This window comes from Columba livia, chromosome 1 (assembly GCF_036013475.1).
Source record: "Columba livia isolate bColLiv1 breed racing homer chromosome 1, bColLiv1.pat.W.v2, whole genome shotgun sequence".
Taxonomy (NCBI): Eukaryota; Metazoa; Chordata; class Aves; order Columbiformes; family Columbidae; genus Columba; species Columba livia.
In genome coordinates, this window is record NC_088602.1 from 114,513,480 (window position 1) to 114,530,602 (window position 17,123).

The 17,123-nt window shown below is 35.3% G+C and overlaps 1 protein-coding gene across 30 annotated transcripts in view; it reads right to left on the minus strand.

Moving 5' to 3' along the window:
• The window catches only part of LOC102091366 (steroid sulfatase), a 110,317-nt gene that overhangs the window by 60,983 nt on the left and 32,211 nt on the right, over positions 1-17,123 (minus strand). For all 30 annotated transcript variants that reach the window (XM_065074007.1, XM_065073997.1, XM_065073940.1 and 27 more), the window contains 2 exons: positions 14,781-15,204; positions 6,233-6,369 (listed from right to left, as the gene is read on the minus strand). In XM_065074007.1, coding sequence (XP_064930079.1) covers positions 6,233-6,369; positions 14,781-15,204 — 561 coding nt within the window. The remainder of the gene's footprint in view (positions 1-6,232; positions 6,370-14,780; positions 15,205-17,123) is intronic.

Below are 17,123 nucleotides of genomic sequence, written 5' to 3' on the forward strand. Positions count from 1 at the left end.
TAACTACTGTCTTAGCTGAAGAAAAAGTCTCTTAATGTTACTGTAAGAGCAGGATGGCAGAACAAGGTGGGAAAATGCTGTTCTAGTCACAGAGTACCTGTATCAGCTGAAAAGCTTCTTCCTTAGAGATGCTGGCTGAACATCGTTGATGATAACAAAACCAGCTTAAAAATCAGCCTTCTAGACTTGAGACATATACCAGCATAAATTCAGGAAAGCAAGGTCACGGAATGCACCATTAGCATCAGGCATCACTCTGCAGATTTTTAGTTCCACCTCTAAGTTTTCAGGCTCTGCTAAATTTATGTCATATTCATAATAGCTGGATAAAACAATCTGAGCCTGATTATCTACCACTTCCGATAATGTGGCATCATTCTGCTTTGCTTATCTTTTAAATTGACTTTGTACAGTTACAAATGACTACATCAGGTGAAAAGGCATGGTAAATTAGGTTTATCTCTGCATAGCAGATTTTTTTCTGGAAAAAAGATAGGATAGCTCATCCATTTTTTCTCAAAGCAACAGGATTTTTTTTTTTTTCCTTTCATATTATTAATGACCATTTTGATTTTTAGCATAACTCAGAATTCTTAGAAGATTCGTAGTACATTTTTGGATTGATTCTAATACAGTAGGATTCTAAATAGACGCTGAAAGCATACAAACACTGTAAAGTCAAATAAAGATGTAAGAATTCACAACGATAGCTACTAACAATACTAGGTAAAAGAAATGACATAGATTTCATTATGCTGTATTCCAGAAGAAGAAAAGCTACTGCTTAATACAGGAAAGAATGTCAAAAATGAAGAAAAAAATCTAGGAATACAATCTAAGGGCAAAATAACTTGAAATAAATATTAATATTATATTTTAATTACTTTTTAATTGAAAGTAATAAGTCAAGTTTAAGAGCTCATAGGCTTGTAAGTTTAAACTAATTATTTTAAAAATGAGAAAATAAATGCTTTTACTAAGAAACAGAAGACAGATGTTATTATGAAGGCATATAAAAAGTGAAAAACTGGGGGAATTTAACATGCTTCAGGACATCAAGAATTCTTTGGCTGTAACATTTAGACACTTCTTTTTGTTTTGTGAATGCTTTAGGCTATCACACCTTCACAGAATTTTACTAAAAATCTTGTGGGCATATTTCAGTTTTCTAGCTCCTAAATATTATACAATTTTCCAAAAGGCAGCTTTCATTTTCTTTCTGAAAACTTTATTTTCATCTATCACTAAAGCAGTGGCACATCTATTAACAAAACAGATAAAAAGGCACAGGGGTCAATGAAAATGGTATATATTAAATTTGAATGTTTTCCACCTAGATTCTTGATTCACATCACTCCAGAGTTGAATGAAAGTTAAAAGTAGAGGACATCATCAACACATATACATTGCATGTTATCTATTTAAACATGCATACATTCATCCAATAAGAGGAATATAAACATTTAGTTTTTATTATCTCACATGTAGGCACTATAGAAATTACAGCCACAGCATAATCTTGCACATGTGTGTTGACATAATCTATTTTACAACACTGGGAAATCTAACTATGGAACAAGTAAACTATGTGTTTCCACAAAGGTCTGGAGTTGGGGGAGCTTTTGCTCTTTCCTTTCTCTTTGAAAATGCCATGTGAAGATACATGTTTATAGACAGTTCTTAATCATGCTAACAGCCGAAGCAAAGAAAAACAGCGTAAAAAGTGGTCTAATTTTCAGTTAGTCCTGCTGGATTGTACGCTACCTGGCCTTTCTCAATGAAGTATACTTAATTGGAGGAGAGTATCATGAGAATATCTTGCTTCTGTTTGCTTCAGTGAAGCGTTCCTTGGTTCCTCTAGACTCATTTTAAAGGTTATATCTGATTTTGTTTCAAAATATGACCTGACTTTGGTGAATAATTTTTTTATTTTCTTCAGCATCTCACAGGATCACAGAATGCCTAAGGTTGGAAGGGACCTCTGGAAGTCACCTCATCCAACTCCCCCTGCTCAAGCAGGGCCACTTGGAGCCCAGGACCATGTCCACATGTCTTTTGAATATCTCCAAGAAGGGAGACTCTACCACTTCCCTGGGCAACCTCTGCCAGTGCTTGGCCACCCTCAGAATAAAAGTTTTTCCTGATGTTTGGAGGGAACCTCCTGTCTTTCAGTTTATGCCCACTGTCTCCGGTCCTGTCAATGGACACCAATGAGGCCTCATCCTCTTTGCACCTTCCCTTCAGGTATTTATATACATTAATAACATCCTCTCTCAGCCTGCTCCATAACAAACAGAGCTCTAGTCCCATCTGTCTCAGCCTTTTCTCATAGGAGTGGTGCTCCAGTCCTTTAATCATCTTCATGACCGTTTGCTGGACACTATCCAGTAGCTCCATATCCCTATTGTACTGGGAAAATACAGAGCTAATCTCTTCATATGTAAGTCTACCAAACCTTTTAAGATTTCTCAGAAGCTACATGTAAGATGCACTGGGAATTTCCATTTATTTTCTTCTAATTAACGATAATCTAATGAAAGTAATATTTTCTTGGTATAACTTGATCTAAAGGCAGGTCAAAAGATCATGGCAGAGAGGCAGTTAATTTTTTTTGTTCAGCCTGCAGGGCATTCACATAATAAAGGTATCCAGACAAGGCCCCCACTCTTCAGTTACCAAGCTTGTGCCAGACTACAACTTCTGAGACTCTTTCACACTTAAGCCATTCAGTTGTGGTTGTTCCACAATGGATCAAGAACAGATATGTAGTTTTCCTACTGTTAACAGAACAATAAACAGCAGTTTGGAAAAGTGGTGTTGAATTAGTGTGCCTTCATACACATTGCATGCAAGTCTACAGGGGGCTCCAAAAGTCTTTGCAGTGATCTGTTTTGGATTAAATTAGCGTAACGCAATTTACATCAAAAACAATTTCTGAATATGTCCATTTCTCTTCCTATGCTCAATCAGGAATGAAGGAAGAGAAGAAGAGATGAAGAAATAACAGGATAGTATTGCATTCATTCATTCTTTCATTCATAACTTCTTTTTCTATTTTTAGACCATAAAATTATTTCATCTGTTCTCATATGAATTATAATTAATGGCACTAATAAGGTACTTAGCTTACATTGAAAGAAAATTAATGTTATTAGCCAGAGAATAACTCTCTAAGGCATGTCACATGTGACACTATAACTGTGAATGCTTTAAACATTGAATTCTATTACAGACATGATGCTATGCAGAAGAAGTACATATCCATGCTCCCAAAGCTTGTCTAGACGCTTTGTATTTCATATTTTTGACATGGACTGTAATAATACACTTCAGTGTTGGTTTAATAAGATACAAACAAGAAATATTCAAAGGAGCATTTCATTCATGTGTCTTATAGGTTTTTTTATCCTCCTAGCATGGACATTGCCTTATAATTGAATTATTGTCCAATTAGGTAACTGATTCTCCATAAATAAACAAATGAAAATGGAGAATTGTCTTTTATTTAGAATTCCCGGTCTGAGTGGACTCTGAGTGGACTTCTCTGTCCTACTAGAAAGTTTGTTGCTTTTCCTCTTGCAAATGGCAGCTAACACATTCTTACTGATTCTTGAAATCAGGAACAATATTTCATTTGCATTTCATGGTCTAATCTTGATATAACTTTTTCATCACTGGTACCTGACAGCCCAAACTTCTACTACTTCTAACTTCTATTATTTTTGTTATCATCCACAATGTTTTCCTGCAATATTTCCCACTCAGCAGATAGCACATTGTAGGTTTCTTTCAGAACTGAGTTGAAGCTGGTGTTTATTTTCCTACCAGATGCCAAACATTTCCAATGTTGTACTATGATGCAGTTTTCTATACACTCTTTTATTTGTATGCTTGTGTTGTCTTTAATTAGAAGGTTTTGAAGCATATAGTTATGTCTGGGCTATTTTGTTCTTATTGCTTTTGCAAGTTACATTCATTTATGCAAAAATACTAATTTCTGCCCAGTGAATGATAAAACTTCCCTTTGTGGAAAGCTTATAGTTTTCACTTTTCAGACTTTCCAGACAATTTTGCTAGACTTTTCTACTGTAACATTCTCCAGAGGCATTCCAAGAAAATACTGGTTATTGACATCAGTAGTACAGCGAATAAACAAATACTTTGTCTGACCTAGCTGATGCATTAAGACTGGCATTTTCAGTGGAGGTTATGGAAATAAGTACTCCCTTCAATTGAAAGAAAAAAAAAAAAAGGCAAAAGCTATATTATTGCTTCAGACTCCTTTGGAAATGTCAGCCATAACTTTTTTTCATCATTCTAATAATGGAGGAGAAAGCAGAGGAACTAAACATATTTTCTACCTCCTGGAGCAGATATGCAATCTGTCATCAGAGAAGTCTTACAAGACATAAGCGAAACCAAGTAACTAGACCCTCAACTGAAACAAAATTCGATGCTTGAATAGTGATTTATGACAGATGAGGATCTGTTTCCTGACAAAGGTAGCTTTGCTGCTCTTGAAGTTCCTGCAATGGATTGTAAAGGACAACACACAAGGAAACTCCTGTATCTCCTTTCTGATTTTGTTCAAAAATCCTGTGTTATCACTGCTGAATTTGTATCCCTGATTTGTCCCAAGCTTTTTAATAATATGCTTCTGTACTACACAGTTTATTTGACACATCTCCCAAGAGTCTGTGGTCATTCTGGAAGAGAGTAGTGGTTTTCGATCTGTTACCACCTCTGCATCATTAAATAGACTGAATTAGCAGCATGTCAGCTGCCTTGGTTCCCAACTTGCTGTTCAAACCCTGGAGCCACACTTCTGAGGTGGCAGCAGCATGTAATGGCATGAGCAACGAGGCTGGGGTAAGCTAACTACCGCAGAACAGAAAAAGAAATCGTAAAAATCAAACACAGATGGCAGGACCAGTTAATGCTCAGTAGCTTACTACAATGTGGATGCAAGCAGAAAAGACGACACATCAATACTTGTACCTCATGCAAGCATTTGGCTGATAAAATGTTGATGGCTATTGACAGAAGTGATAAAGAATCATGGTGTAATATAACTGGAATGAAAGCCACTCTCTTGTGAGAAAACCTGGCTTACAAAACAATTTTTTTCTGTTTAATCAAGTTACCTTCCACATTGAAAACCCTTCCTACTACATGTATCGCAGTTTCTCACAAGAGTTTTCTCATTTTTTGCCAATACTACAGTAAATACATTATGAATCACTAAATGTGCTGTGATGCCTTTTTTCCCCTACCTTCTGCAACTAGACCTCTTGAAGCAAAATATCCAAAGGAATATACATTATGTTTAACTGCACATGCTTGCATAGTTTAAAAATACGTATGCAACAAAGCTGAATATCTGTTTATAGCAACTTCTAAAGAAACAACATTTTCTTGAAGAAATCCAATTTGCACTGAATTGTACTGAGAACAGAACTGACTCGGGGTATACAGGAAGGAGGAATGTAAGCTCATCCTTAGCTCCTAATACTGCTGTTCTCCCATACAATTATTTTCTAATATGACCTGGTAGCTGTTTACACAATTGATTGTCTCTGGAATCAGAGTGTCATTCCGCTACATCTGGAGACAAGGGAGTCCTGCTGAAAGATGTAGTGATCAACTGGTCCCCATCCGCAGAGAGAATGGAAGGCTCTGAAGGGCAAATTGTTTGGTTATGACTCTTCTTCATGAATAGAAGTAGACCACACCTGAGGGATTTCACTATTTCAGAGAACTCACTAAAAAGAATAGCAAATTAATTTTCCTAATAACACATATTGTAGTCACTTTATTTGAAAATATTTTTATATCAGTATCATGTGGTTGTTTTTTTAGGTAACATATTGTTTTATGAGGACAACCTGCAGAAGCCAGATGGCACTCAGAAGCTCACGGGGTTGGATTCAATTACTCTCCGTCAAATGTCCATAGTAAAGGTGTCCATATCTCTGCTAAATCCATAGTGTATGGACTGCCTTCATAGTCAAAGAAGAGAGCAGGCATTTGCAGGACATAATAAATTCAGTCATAAAATAGATATTATAAGAGGTCAGATTGCTATGCCTTTTAAACTACTGTTTCTTTCCCCTAAGTATAAAGGACAAGTATGTCAGATATACCGTAGACATCCAAAGTCTGCATTTGGTGGACATGAATGTAAGTCTTCCATAGATTTCCTTCACTGATGTTAAAAGTACATGTAACATACCTACACTCCAGTCCATTTCCTCCACTGCATCTCCATATAAACCATGCTTGCTCTTTCCTCTAAAATTTTTTGAAGCATATAGAGCAGTATGGACGTGAAGATAAGACAGGACAAGAAGAAATGGTGCATCACTGTTCCTAGAAAAAAACAAAACAAAACAAATCCCTAAACCCTTAGTATATTTTGTGACAAAATTTCTACAAAGAAACCTTTCTACAGTAAAGCTCAAAACAAAACAGAGGAAAAGGAATATTGTGACCAGTTACAGGGTAATGCTGACTACACGCATGTACAGGGTAAAAATGTCATTCTGAACTGTATACTGAATTGAAAGCAAAAATAAACAACATAATCTAATTACTGTTTGCTATATATATTGAAAGAGGACTTGCTTAAAGCCAAGAGCCTTACACCTTCTGGCTGCAAGAACCTCTCTTCACTTTACAAGTAGATATTTAAAAGCCCACTTACAACTGCTGTTCAAAAACATACCTTTGTAACTACATATATATCTGAAACACAATTATCTTCCTCTACAAGGTCATATGGAAGCTGATCAGCTAGAAATATTACGAGGATTAGGATCAAACATCCCATAATATGGTCGTTCAGCCTAGGGAAGAAAAGGCTGAGAGGGAATCTCATCAGTATTTCTAAACATCTCAAGGGTGGGTATAAAGAGGATGGGACCTGATTCCTTTCAGTGGTGCCCAGCGATAGAATGAGGAGCAGTGGGCACAGACTGAAGCACAGGAGGTTCCATCTGAATGTGAGGAGAAACTTCTTTGAGGGTGCCAAAGCCCTGGAACAGGCTGCCCAGAGAGGTTGTGGAGTCTCCTTCTCTGGAAACATTCAAGACTCGCCTGGACACATTCCTGTGCAATCTACTCTAGGGGAACCTGCTTTAGCAGATGGGTCAGACTAGATGATCTCCAGCGGCCTCCTCCAACTCTAACCATTTTGTCATTCTGTGACTATATCAAGTATACTGGTACTTTTCCTCCTTCTCTGTCCTGGACCAAGGTATATGTCCATATCTTCTCTTGCTCTTTAATGCTAAGTGTGTGTGTATGCATGTGATCAGTACATAACATATGTTGTACCAAAGAATAAGTAATCTCAAAGTACATACTAATAGAAAGAAATCATTCTCCTCTCACGGTAATGAACAGCCTCCATTGTCTTCAGCCTACTTCCTGAACTGATATAGAAGACAGAATGCAACAAACAAACTCCCTGTAAATTTTTCTGTACATGTGATCTGTCAACACGATATTTATGATCAGTTCCAGCAGGCTGTGAAAGCACTGCTCAAGTAAGAACTTTTCCTTATGCATTATTTATAGAACTTTACTTAAAATTGTGCGGTACTAGCCAATTTTACTGCTATACGCTCTAACAGTATTTGAACTACATGAAGCACACTGTAAATATCAGTTGAATCACAAAAGCATTACCCAGAAAACTTGTCTGTATCTCACCTTAAAGCACACAGCTAATTACAGAGTATTTTTGGCTTTATATAACATATTTTCTCTTGCCTGCCTGTGGTGGACAATCCCTGTGATTCATGTGAACATCAAAGGGAGACTATATATTTCCTCAGGCTGTTGATTCATCCACTTTTTAAGGAACAGAAGAACAATGCAGACATGCACATACAAACTGTTTCTTTAAAATGAAACCCAAAAATAAATCTAACCTTCAGAAGCTGAAAATAAAGTCTTTTAATAAACAGGATTCATATGGTATGAATATTTTACTCCTAAGGAAAAGTAAGTAGGTTTAACCTAGTATATTTATGATCCATTTTGTCTCTCTTCTTGAATGGACCTTGTTTTGTACAAGTTACATGGTTAAAGTTTTTTTTTTACTGGCATAGGCAGCAGTACATAAACTCAAAATGGGAAAATTTTATCCAGATTACTCACTTGATAAGCGTGTTTCTGACTGGGACTGTTTCTTCATAAAGTGTCTCCTTTTTTAAAAAAAATGTCAGAATAAATAGAACATTTTTCATGTAGAAAATGGAAAAAAAATATTTGAATTTTCTTCAAATATTTGTGCATGTATCCTCCATTATCTTAGTATTTTAAAGTACAGGTTCAAAATATAAAGACAGTATCGTTCATGAAAGATCCACTTTCCATGAAATTGTTTGTTACTATTTGAGAGGTCATGTATGTGAGAAACTTTCATTACTGTAGAAACAACACATGAGATTTCTGGGTCAATGAAAAAGACTGAAGATGTCAGCACTTCAATTAAAAAGAAAGTATAAGTTTAATATTTCATATGTATATTAATGTAATACTGACCTTTCATTAAAGAACATTTCTGCAAGTCAGATTTTTGGTTTACAACCTGCAATTTTACTGCATAGGATTATCTTTGAATTTTTCCTTAAACACAGTTCACTGAATTTAGAATAATACACAAATTCTAGGGGAAAATGCAAGAAAAATCTACATTTTATTTATAATGGTGCAGGCATAATTTATTTTTCATGCAAACTGCCTTGTTCTAATGTCACAGAGATAGTATATACTTCTAAATGCCTATCTGTATTGCTAAAAGTGAGTATCAACAACCTCCACTTTAAAGGTCATTTTCAAGAGACAATAACTCAGGTCTAGGGTTTTTGTTGCTGTTGTTTTCTTGTTTGTTTTTGGTTGGTTGGTTTGGGGTTTTCGTGGTGGGGGGGGTGTTGTTTGGTTTCGTCTTTTTTTTTTTTTTTTTAATGGAACACAAAGATCGCACTTTCATGAAAAGTCATCAAATCAACGATTGATATGGAAGGGCACTACATCATTCTCTTCTTTGCAACTCAAATTGACAGGTTCTGATTGACAGCTCACTGTCAGGTGGAGAAGTATCTCAACTATTAATATCCTATAAAACATCACAGGCAGCTATTTATCTCCTGCCAAACTCTTTGAGAAGAATCATGACTGACTACCTTTACCATGACCTTGAAAATGGGATGACAATATCATCTACTAGGCAGGAGAGAAATTTGACAATAGCTTAACTCCTGAACCACTTCAGTAAACAGCTCCTTCAAAAATGTATTGCCACTATCTTTTGCACAGTTCAAACACAGGGAACTTCAGTTTCAAAAGATCTGAGATTCACTTACCCAAACACAGAAATAAATTTTATCCTAAAATGAATCACAGTCTTTTCAATTTACTGAGTAGCTAGACAGATTACACACAACCGTCATAAGACATTCTTTAATGTGTTCTTAACAATCTTGAAAACACCTAAATGCATCATGTTGCTGGTGACTCCTCTGCATTGCGTACTCCTAGGTTCTTATTTAGTGTGAGGAGTTTTCAAATTACTCAAGAATCTAGTTCAGGCTTGAGCTGTAAAACAAAGCTTTAAAGTGGATGAGAGAGCAAGTTACAACTAAGCTGACTTCGTGCTTCACACAAGGGTCTTTTAACTTTTTTTCCTGCAATTTTGCTCTAAATATTTGCTGCACTGAAAACTCCTTGGGTACTTTTGTTTGCTTTTCTGTGCAGTGATGTTAATTTAAGAGCACTGCAGCAGAGCAACAGCTGGGGCTCTGAATTTGTTGGCCTGTGGTTTCCAAAACAAATGAGATTTCAAGTACAATTCTACATGGCTTTGTTTTACTTTTTCACAATAAATTCTAAATTAACCTTTTATATGATGGACAAATATGATGTTTCTGAACAGCATTTTTTTTTCTAGATGCAAAATTATCCCCACATCTTGTCATAAAGTACATATTTTTAACCCATTAGACTATTAGACCCTGTATACCAGTGAAGGTGCTATGATCCACAGCAGATAACTATGAAAGCAGATATACTTGGCTTCGCCTGACCGGGGCAAACACTGTGCTGTGTTAAAATTGAGTTAAGAATTGTTTCTGTAATCCCCAAAAATCTTATAAATTCCAGCCAATTCACCCATAAGACTAAAATAGCCTGCAAAGAACTATTTGAAATAGATATAGGGGTAAAATACATTACTTCTGATAAGTACATATGATTTAATAAAACTTATTGAATGAGAATATGACATTTTCACATAATCATAGTGCACCAGAATCATAGTTAAAGTGAAAGAAAACAAAAAGGCTGAAGCATATAATCTGAAGATATATTTTCAGCACAAATATGTAACAGTGTGTTGATACAGGCAGATGCAAACCTAACTTTCCCTCTCTGTAACTCTCTTTTTACTTAAAACATTCTTGTTTAATATCATCCCCAGTGGATAAGTTCATCCAGTGCTCATTTCCCATGGCTCCCTCCTCTACTTCCACATTAGATCACCAATTAGACAGTGCTCTTTGAAAGGGGACGGGCTGAATGCACTTCATTAAGCCTTGTTCTGGTAGAAAGAAAAGGCAAACCTTGGCTTAGTTTTATCAAAGCAGGATTTTGTCCTACAAGCTGGATTTTGGTTTGTTCTGACTGCTAACAGTGCTAACATCATTGTTACCATGAATAAATACTTCCGTCTTATTCTTTTAAAAGACACATCTTTAAACTACAAACCTCAGATTTTCCGAATTTTTCAAAATCAGAAAAGAGATCTCCAGACCACCTGGGGGTAACTTATCAAAACCACAAAAGGTGTTAAAAATTGAATTAGAAGGGGAAAAAAATAAGTAAAAAGACAGAAAATCTGTCTCTTTCTAGAAGATATTAAAAGTAGAATGTGTTACTACTATATCTGCATTTGTGAAATGATTCTTCCATGCAAATAGACAAGATAATTTTGACATCTCTAATGGCATACCTATTTCTTTGCTGAAATGCTTAAGGTACACAATTCATATATGTGTTTATTTCCTTTCTATATAACAATTTTTTCCCCTTGAAAAAGTACATTCTTGTAAGCATGGGAAAAAGAAAGAAATTTCTCATCTACTACAAAGTATTTTCATTAGTAAATTCCTTTCCCCCACAAAACTTTGGAGCCCAGTATACAGGCCTACTACTTTTTGGAAGTGTTTGATTTACAAGGCAGTCTGTCACTCATCACTGAACTAGTTAGGTTCTCAATCATTCATAAATTACTTAAATCTTTCATTTTCAGATGGCCCAAAAGTATATGAATTCACAGCTTCTTCTTGTTAGCTTTTTGTTCAAAAGGAACAAGCAGAGGTCTGAGGAAAGGGGATGAAGTAGAGTTGTTACAGCTTGTAAGTTACTATCCTTTTTTCATGTATGTGCACATATTCATCATATATACACAAAGATACACAAACTCTTCTCTATAATTTGTATTTTACTGTAAATTATAAGGAATACTCTTGTAGTGTTGATAAAAACACTTGATTTCAGAACTCTAACTGCAGTACAACATGTCAACTGCCTGATCTTAGGACCTAGTGATATATGGAAAAACTCTAAACCCCAGTCTGCTCAAGTAGATGAAAATAAATCTGAATGTGTTGTAACAGCCTTTCAAGGACTGAAATAGAATAGATAAAAAGAAAAAAATGTATTAAGTGTCATCACAAAATGTTGAATATTATGGCTATGCAATCCATGACTGAAAAAATATGCATGAAAATTGTTCAATATCATCTTCACCATAGCTGCTCAATACAAACAAGTTTTATGCAAATACTGTTTTCCACAAGTTAGATTTTATTAGGATTTAAAAAAATATTACCAATTGTGATCAGCTATATAAATTTGTCAGAGAGGTGTTCTGTATCACAGAGTGGTACTTTTGTGTTGTTAATTTCTGATACATTAGAAACTGGTCTCTGGCATTTTCCGTATTTGGATTGTCTGTGCAGCTGGTCATTAAAGGATGTGCTGAAGACACATGAGTGACAACCACATTGAACTTAACACGAAAAAACAGCATTTATCTGACTTTCAAGTATTCTGTAATGTCTAGAGACTGTTCTGATAGGTTTACAATATGTACATATATTTGCTCTTGGCAAAAAGTCATTAGAATTAACATACACAGAGCTAACCCGCCCACTTACAATTAGGGTGAGCAACTAAATTAGTATGCATTTACACACACTGGACCTGATACTTGTAATTGTATATATCCTTCTCCAGTGCCATTTCTGAGCATTGAAACTTTTATTTGCTCTCTTCCAGTATACCTAGGAACAAATAAAAACTGTAATACACATACACTAGACGAAGGAAGAAAAATACAATACTATGTCTCCAAAAACCAGACCGAATTACCAATCCCCAACGTTCTGTGATTCTGTGATAGCTATATGCTATGAAGAAATTATAAGAAGACTTGAAAAATACAAAATCTAGTTATTATAAACATGGTAAGAAGTCATGAAGCTGACAATCTGACTAACAGAGAAATAGCTAGAAAAGAGAATAATGTCAGGAAGTCCATCGCCTACATGTGGCTAAAGGACTGAGGGATACTGCTTGCTGAAAGAAGTGGAACCACAAGAAGGACGTGAAGCAACCAAGGCTTCCAAAAACCTTGTGGCCCTTCACTTATGAGTCCCAGATGTCTGATTTCTGCTGCAACCTGGTTGCCTCTTGATGGCCATTCCCCTACAAATGGCCAAAGTCAGTAGACAAGTCATACAAGCAAAGGTCTACTGATGCACTGGAATTGACAGGTATGAACAACATCATGTCAGAATCAGTGTGTCAAAGCAAATATTGATTTTGTTGCTCACACTACTGTATGGGACAGATCAGTTCAGTGAATACTAATCTAATTACTCCTGTCCCCAGGAGCAAGTTTTATGGCCATATACTTAGCATGTGAATTCACTACATGGCACAGTTAAGATTGCCTGAATGCCCTAACTGCTTCTCAATACCTTAATGTGCTTGGATATTCTTTAATTTAACATTGACTCTGAATTGTCTGAGTTATAATTCTCACTATAATTGCAGCATTCCTGTAACTAAGTTTATTGTAAATTACGAATATGCGCTATTAACCTTGACTTCAATTTAACATCACTTTTGTCTGGAAAATATGTTGAGAACTGGGGTCAAGTGCCAAGCTGATGTAAAGCCACCTACCTCCAGCTGAGACAACAATGCTGCGCTGACTTAGATGATATGTTGTTTTGCCAGATCTAAACACTGACTAAGCTATACAATAACAGTGGACACATTATGAATAATAATGAAGTTAAAAGAGTTACTTGTTTTCTAGCACTGATTTCCAGTCTTCAGCTCACCTGTTTTGGGGCTACCATTTTATTGCCATTGAATCGAAATTAATGAAACATTCAGAGCTATACAAAACATTGTGAATCACTGCAGGTACATAACATACTTGTAAATCATGGAAGAACCTGTCTACGTATAGTTAATGTACTCAAGAGTCTCTTAAAATCACCAAATGCTTGGTCACTAAGCAGATAACCTGTCAACAATTTTCAAAGGGGGCTATGTGTGTGTGTGTGTTTTTAGTAAACAAAGTATTTCACTGTTAAATTAGTTAGAATGTAGATGAGAAGGCAGCTTTACATCTATAACCATTGCCAAGAGGAAATAAAGATACTTTAGTTCATAAATATTCATGAGAATGTTGACTGTTGGGAAGACTTACTTAAAGAAATTTAATATTAAAAAAAAACTTTGGTACAGTAAGCAGAGATAGCCACATAAAATATTTATAACAATAGAAATCATAGAAAAATTGCAGCATGAAATCAAGATTTTAGATAAACATTTCTTTCTTGCTAACAGTCTTGATGACTACTGCATGCAGTGTTTAAGTCTAGAAAATTTAGCCTCTGATTCTTTGGTATAAGTTTTCATCCAGCACTGACACCATGTGAATGTATTCACAGTTACTGCCTGGAATATACTTTCCAGAATAGTAATTAAGGGACTTCTTCTGTGTAAGAACAGTTTTGATTAACTATTTTTAGAAGCAGTGCAACCTATTTCAAAAGTAACTGAGCAAAATACTTTAGTATGTTTTTCAAGAAGTTAAATGGATGAAATATTTTTGCTCCAAATATATTGATTTGTATTTCAGAATATACAAATGTATACTTTTATGATTTGTTCCCATTCAAAGCCCTGTGATGACAATTATGTCAAAGTGGCTAACTTTGCAAAAATGAAGAATGACTTAGGAAGAATTTGTACATCCAATGTTTAGGTAACACAACGTCATGGCTATTGAAAAATAATTGCTTTAAAAAAACCACATTTATTTCCTAACTTCTGTAAATCAAATCTTTTCAGAATGAATCTGCATTAAAAGTGGAGGCATCTAAAATGACAATATCTACATGAAATTCACAAGAATGAAAGTCCTAAGAAATTTAGATATTTTAATTTTTTTCTGAAGCATGTAAACATGGTTTTTAATTTTTATAGAGAAAATTATGACATATCTGATAGAAAACAAAACAGAACACTTTCACTAAAGAGATTAACCTCAGTCATCTTTTAAAGGAAAAAAACGATGGTAACATATAACAGCCTATTCCTTGTGCCAATCAGTTCACTTTCTTCTACTTTTTTGGAAGAGCACCGTCATTGTGAAATGCCAGCACTAACTTATAACACAGTTAGAAACCTACCTGCTTATAAACTGCATGGCTTCTTTTGTCAGTCTCTGAGTAAGGTTCTCATAGGATAGTGGTTGCTGGATAATCTGATGGTCCCTCATTAAGAAGCAGTTCAGGTGTCGAAAATGATAAAAGAAAAAAAACAAAACCGCAAATGAAATAGCGGTTATTAACAAGCAGTAACTCAAGGCTTGGAAAGGTACTTTGAGAAGGCCAATGTACTGCACTATTGCCAAGGAGACCAGGGTGATTCCAGCAATCTGGACAGGGATGACAAGAGTTTTCTGAACCCCTTTTAAAAATACACTGCCTTGGCCAGGTTTGCAGTCTCTAAAATTGGTCACGGTAAGCCCGTAAAAGTAATCAAATCCATGACTGAGGGGGTGGTGACAGAAGTCATTACTGCTTTCACAGTTCATCCCAAGATGCCACTTCCCTACAAAGAGAAAAGGACAAGGAGAATTTTTGTAGTTAAATCATCAAACTTATAACATGCACTGTTCCAAACATGAAACTGTCACTATCCGACTGATATCTCCCCTCCCCCAGCATTTATTGTGTAGATCCCTATTTTCTACCTAATCTTTCTTTATGCCTTTATCAAAGACTTTATTTCATATCTGCCTCTTCATATTAGTTAGAAATAGTTTGGCAGAGCTCCTGATGGATACCATTAAATTCTGAGTGGGCTAGCAGGTCATTGAGGGGTAACAGAGCCCTAGCAGATAGCTAATTCTGAAAATGAAGCCTTTGTGCATGTGTAGTTAAGTAGTTAAAAAAATATCATTTTATAGCCACTACTGCCTTCTTAGGAAGAGTCAATAAGGAGTTAAGAAATATCTTTTCTGTTTTTTTTCTGGTAAATCATATACATTTGACTAATTTAAAAAAAAAAAAAAAAAAAGAAAGAAAGAAAAAGAAAAAAGAAAAAAAAAAGAAAAAAGAAAAAAGAAAAAAGAAAAAGAAAAAGAAAAAGAAAAAGAAAAAGAAAAAGAAAAAGAAAAAGAAAAAGAAAAAGAAAAAGAAAAAGAAAAAGAAAAAGAAAAAGAAAAAGAAAAGAAAAAGAAAAAGAAAAAGAAAAAAGAAAACTAGCAAACAGAAAATAAATCAAGAATAGTGAAATTAACGAGGCATTTATTATTTAAATGATTGCAAAATCTCTGAAATTGCCAGCCTCCCTCACTATATACATATATACATAGTGAGGGAGATAATTTTTTATTTATGGACACTATATATATATATATATAAATAATAAAGAAACAACAGTAACAAGTAAATTACTGCCAAATGCTATCTCTCACAGCATTTTGTCTCACTAGGAAATCATTTTAAACCCACAATAATGTTGGACACTGACTAACACAAGGAAACAGTGAGTCTAATTTGCATTATAGTAACAAAATCTATGTTCATGCTGATTACAGTAAGTATGTAGGTAATTCTTTTTATGACTCAGGTACAACCCCTTACCATATGCTTATGCATAGTTTAGTGCAACAGACCTGTTTGATAGCTGGTACTGCAACAGCAAAGAGAGTGAAGACAGAGGTCAGTTCTGATTTTTTGAAATAGTACCACCAAATGGGCTCAATGACATTATTTGTCTTTCACAAACGACAGAACTAAGGTAGGGGATGGGAATGTCATGTGCCTAAGTTCATCCACAAGCAAAGGCAGAGAAAAATACCACAGAAATCTTGAGCCTAACTGAATGCTTAGTTGAGTCCTGTTCTCCTTCTTCATCTCTTGATGCTCTTAGGTTAGGAATAACTTCTGTATAACACAGAAGCAGGTATAAAAGCATTTTCAGGTCTGCTTATGTGCCAGTAAAATGGAGGCCTCTACAGCTTTCTCATCCCATCAGAAGCTTTCCCTCTTACTGTCTGTTGGCCCCTCACCTGAGGTGGGATTTGGCTTTTTGCAGGCAGAATGGCTCTTGTCACTGCTTCTGACACAGTCCAGTGAACATCATTGTGGCTGAGTACAAAAACAGCAATGAAGACCACTGCACTGAATTTTTAGATGTCATAATGGTGCCATCAAGCACTTGCGAAGACTGCAAGTCTGAATTTCATTCCCAGCAAGCAAAGACACAGATTTTGGAAAGCAAATGCTTTAATATTTTCTCTTAGGTTTACATTACTGTATTTTGACCATTTTTATGGAATAATTGTAAAGCCAGACATGTAGCAAGGTGAGCATGAGAGAACTCTCATCAAGTCAGATAGTTGAAATAAAAGTAGAGGCTTATAATCATGATTATAAATTATCTTAAAGCTTTTTTTTTCTCATATTTGTCAATCTCAAAGCACTTACAATTTAGTAAAAAAATATGAAAAAGTAACCCAAACA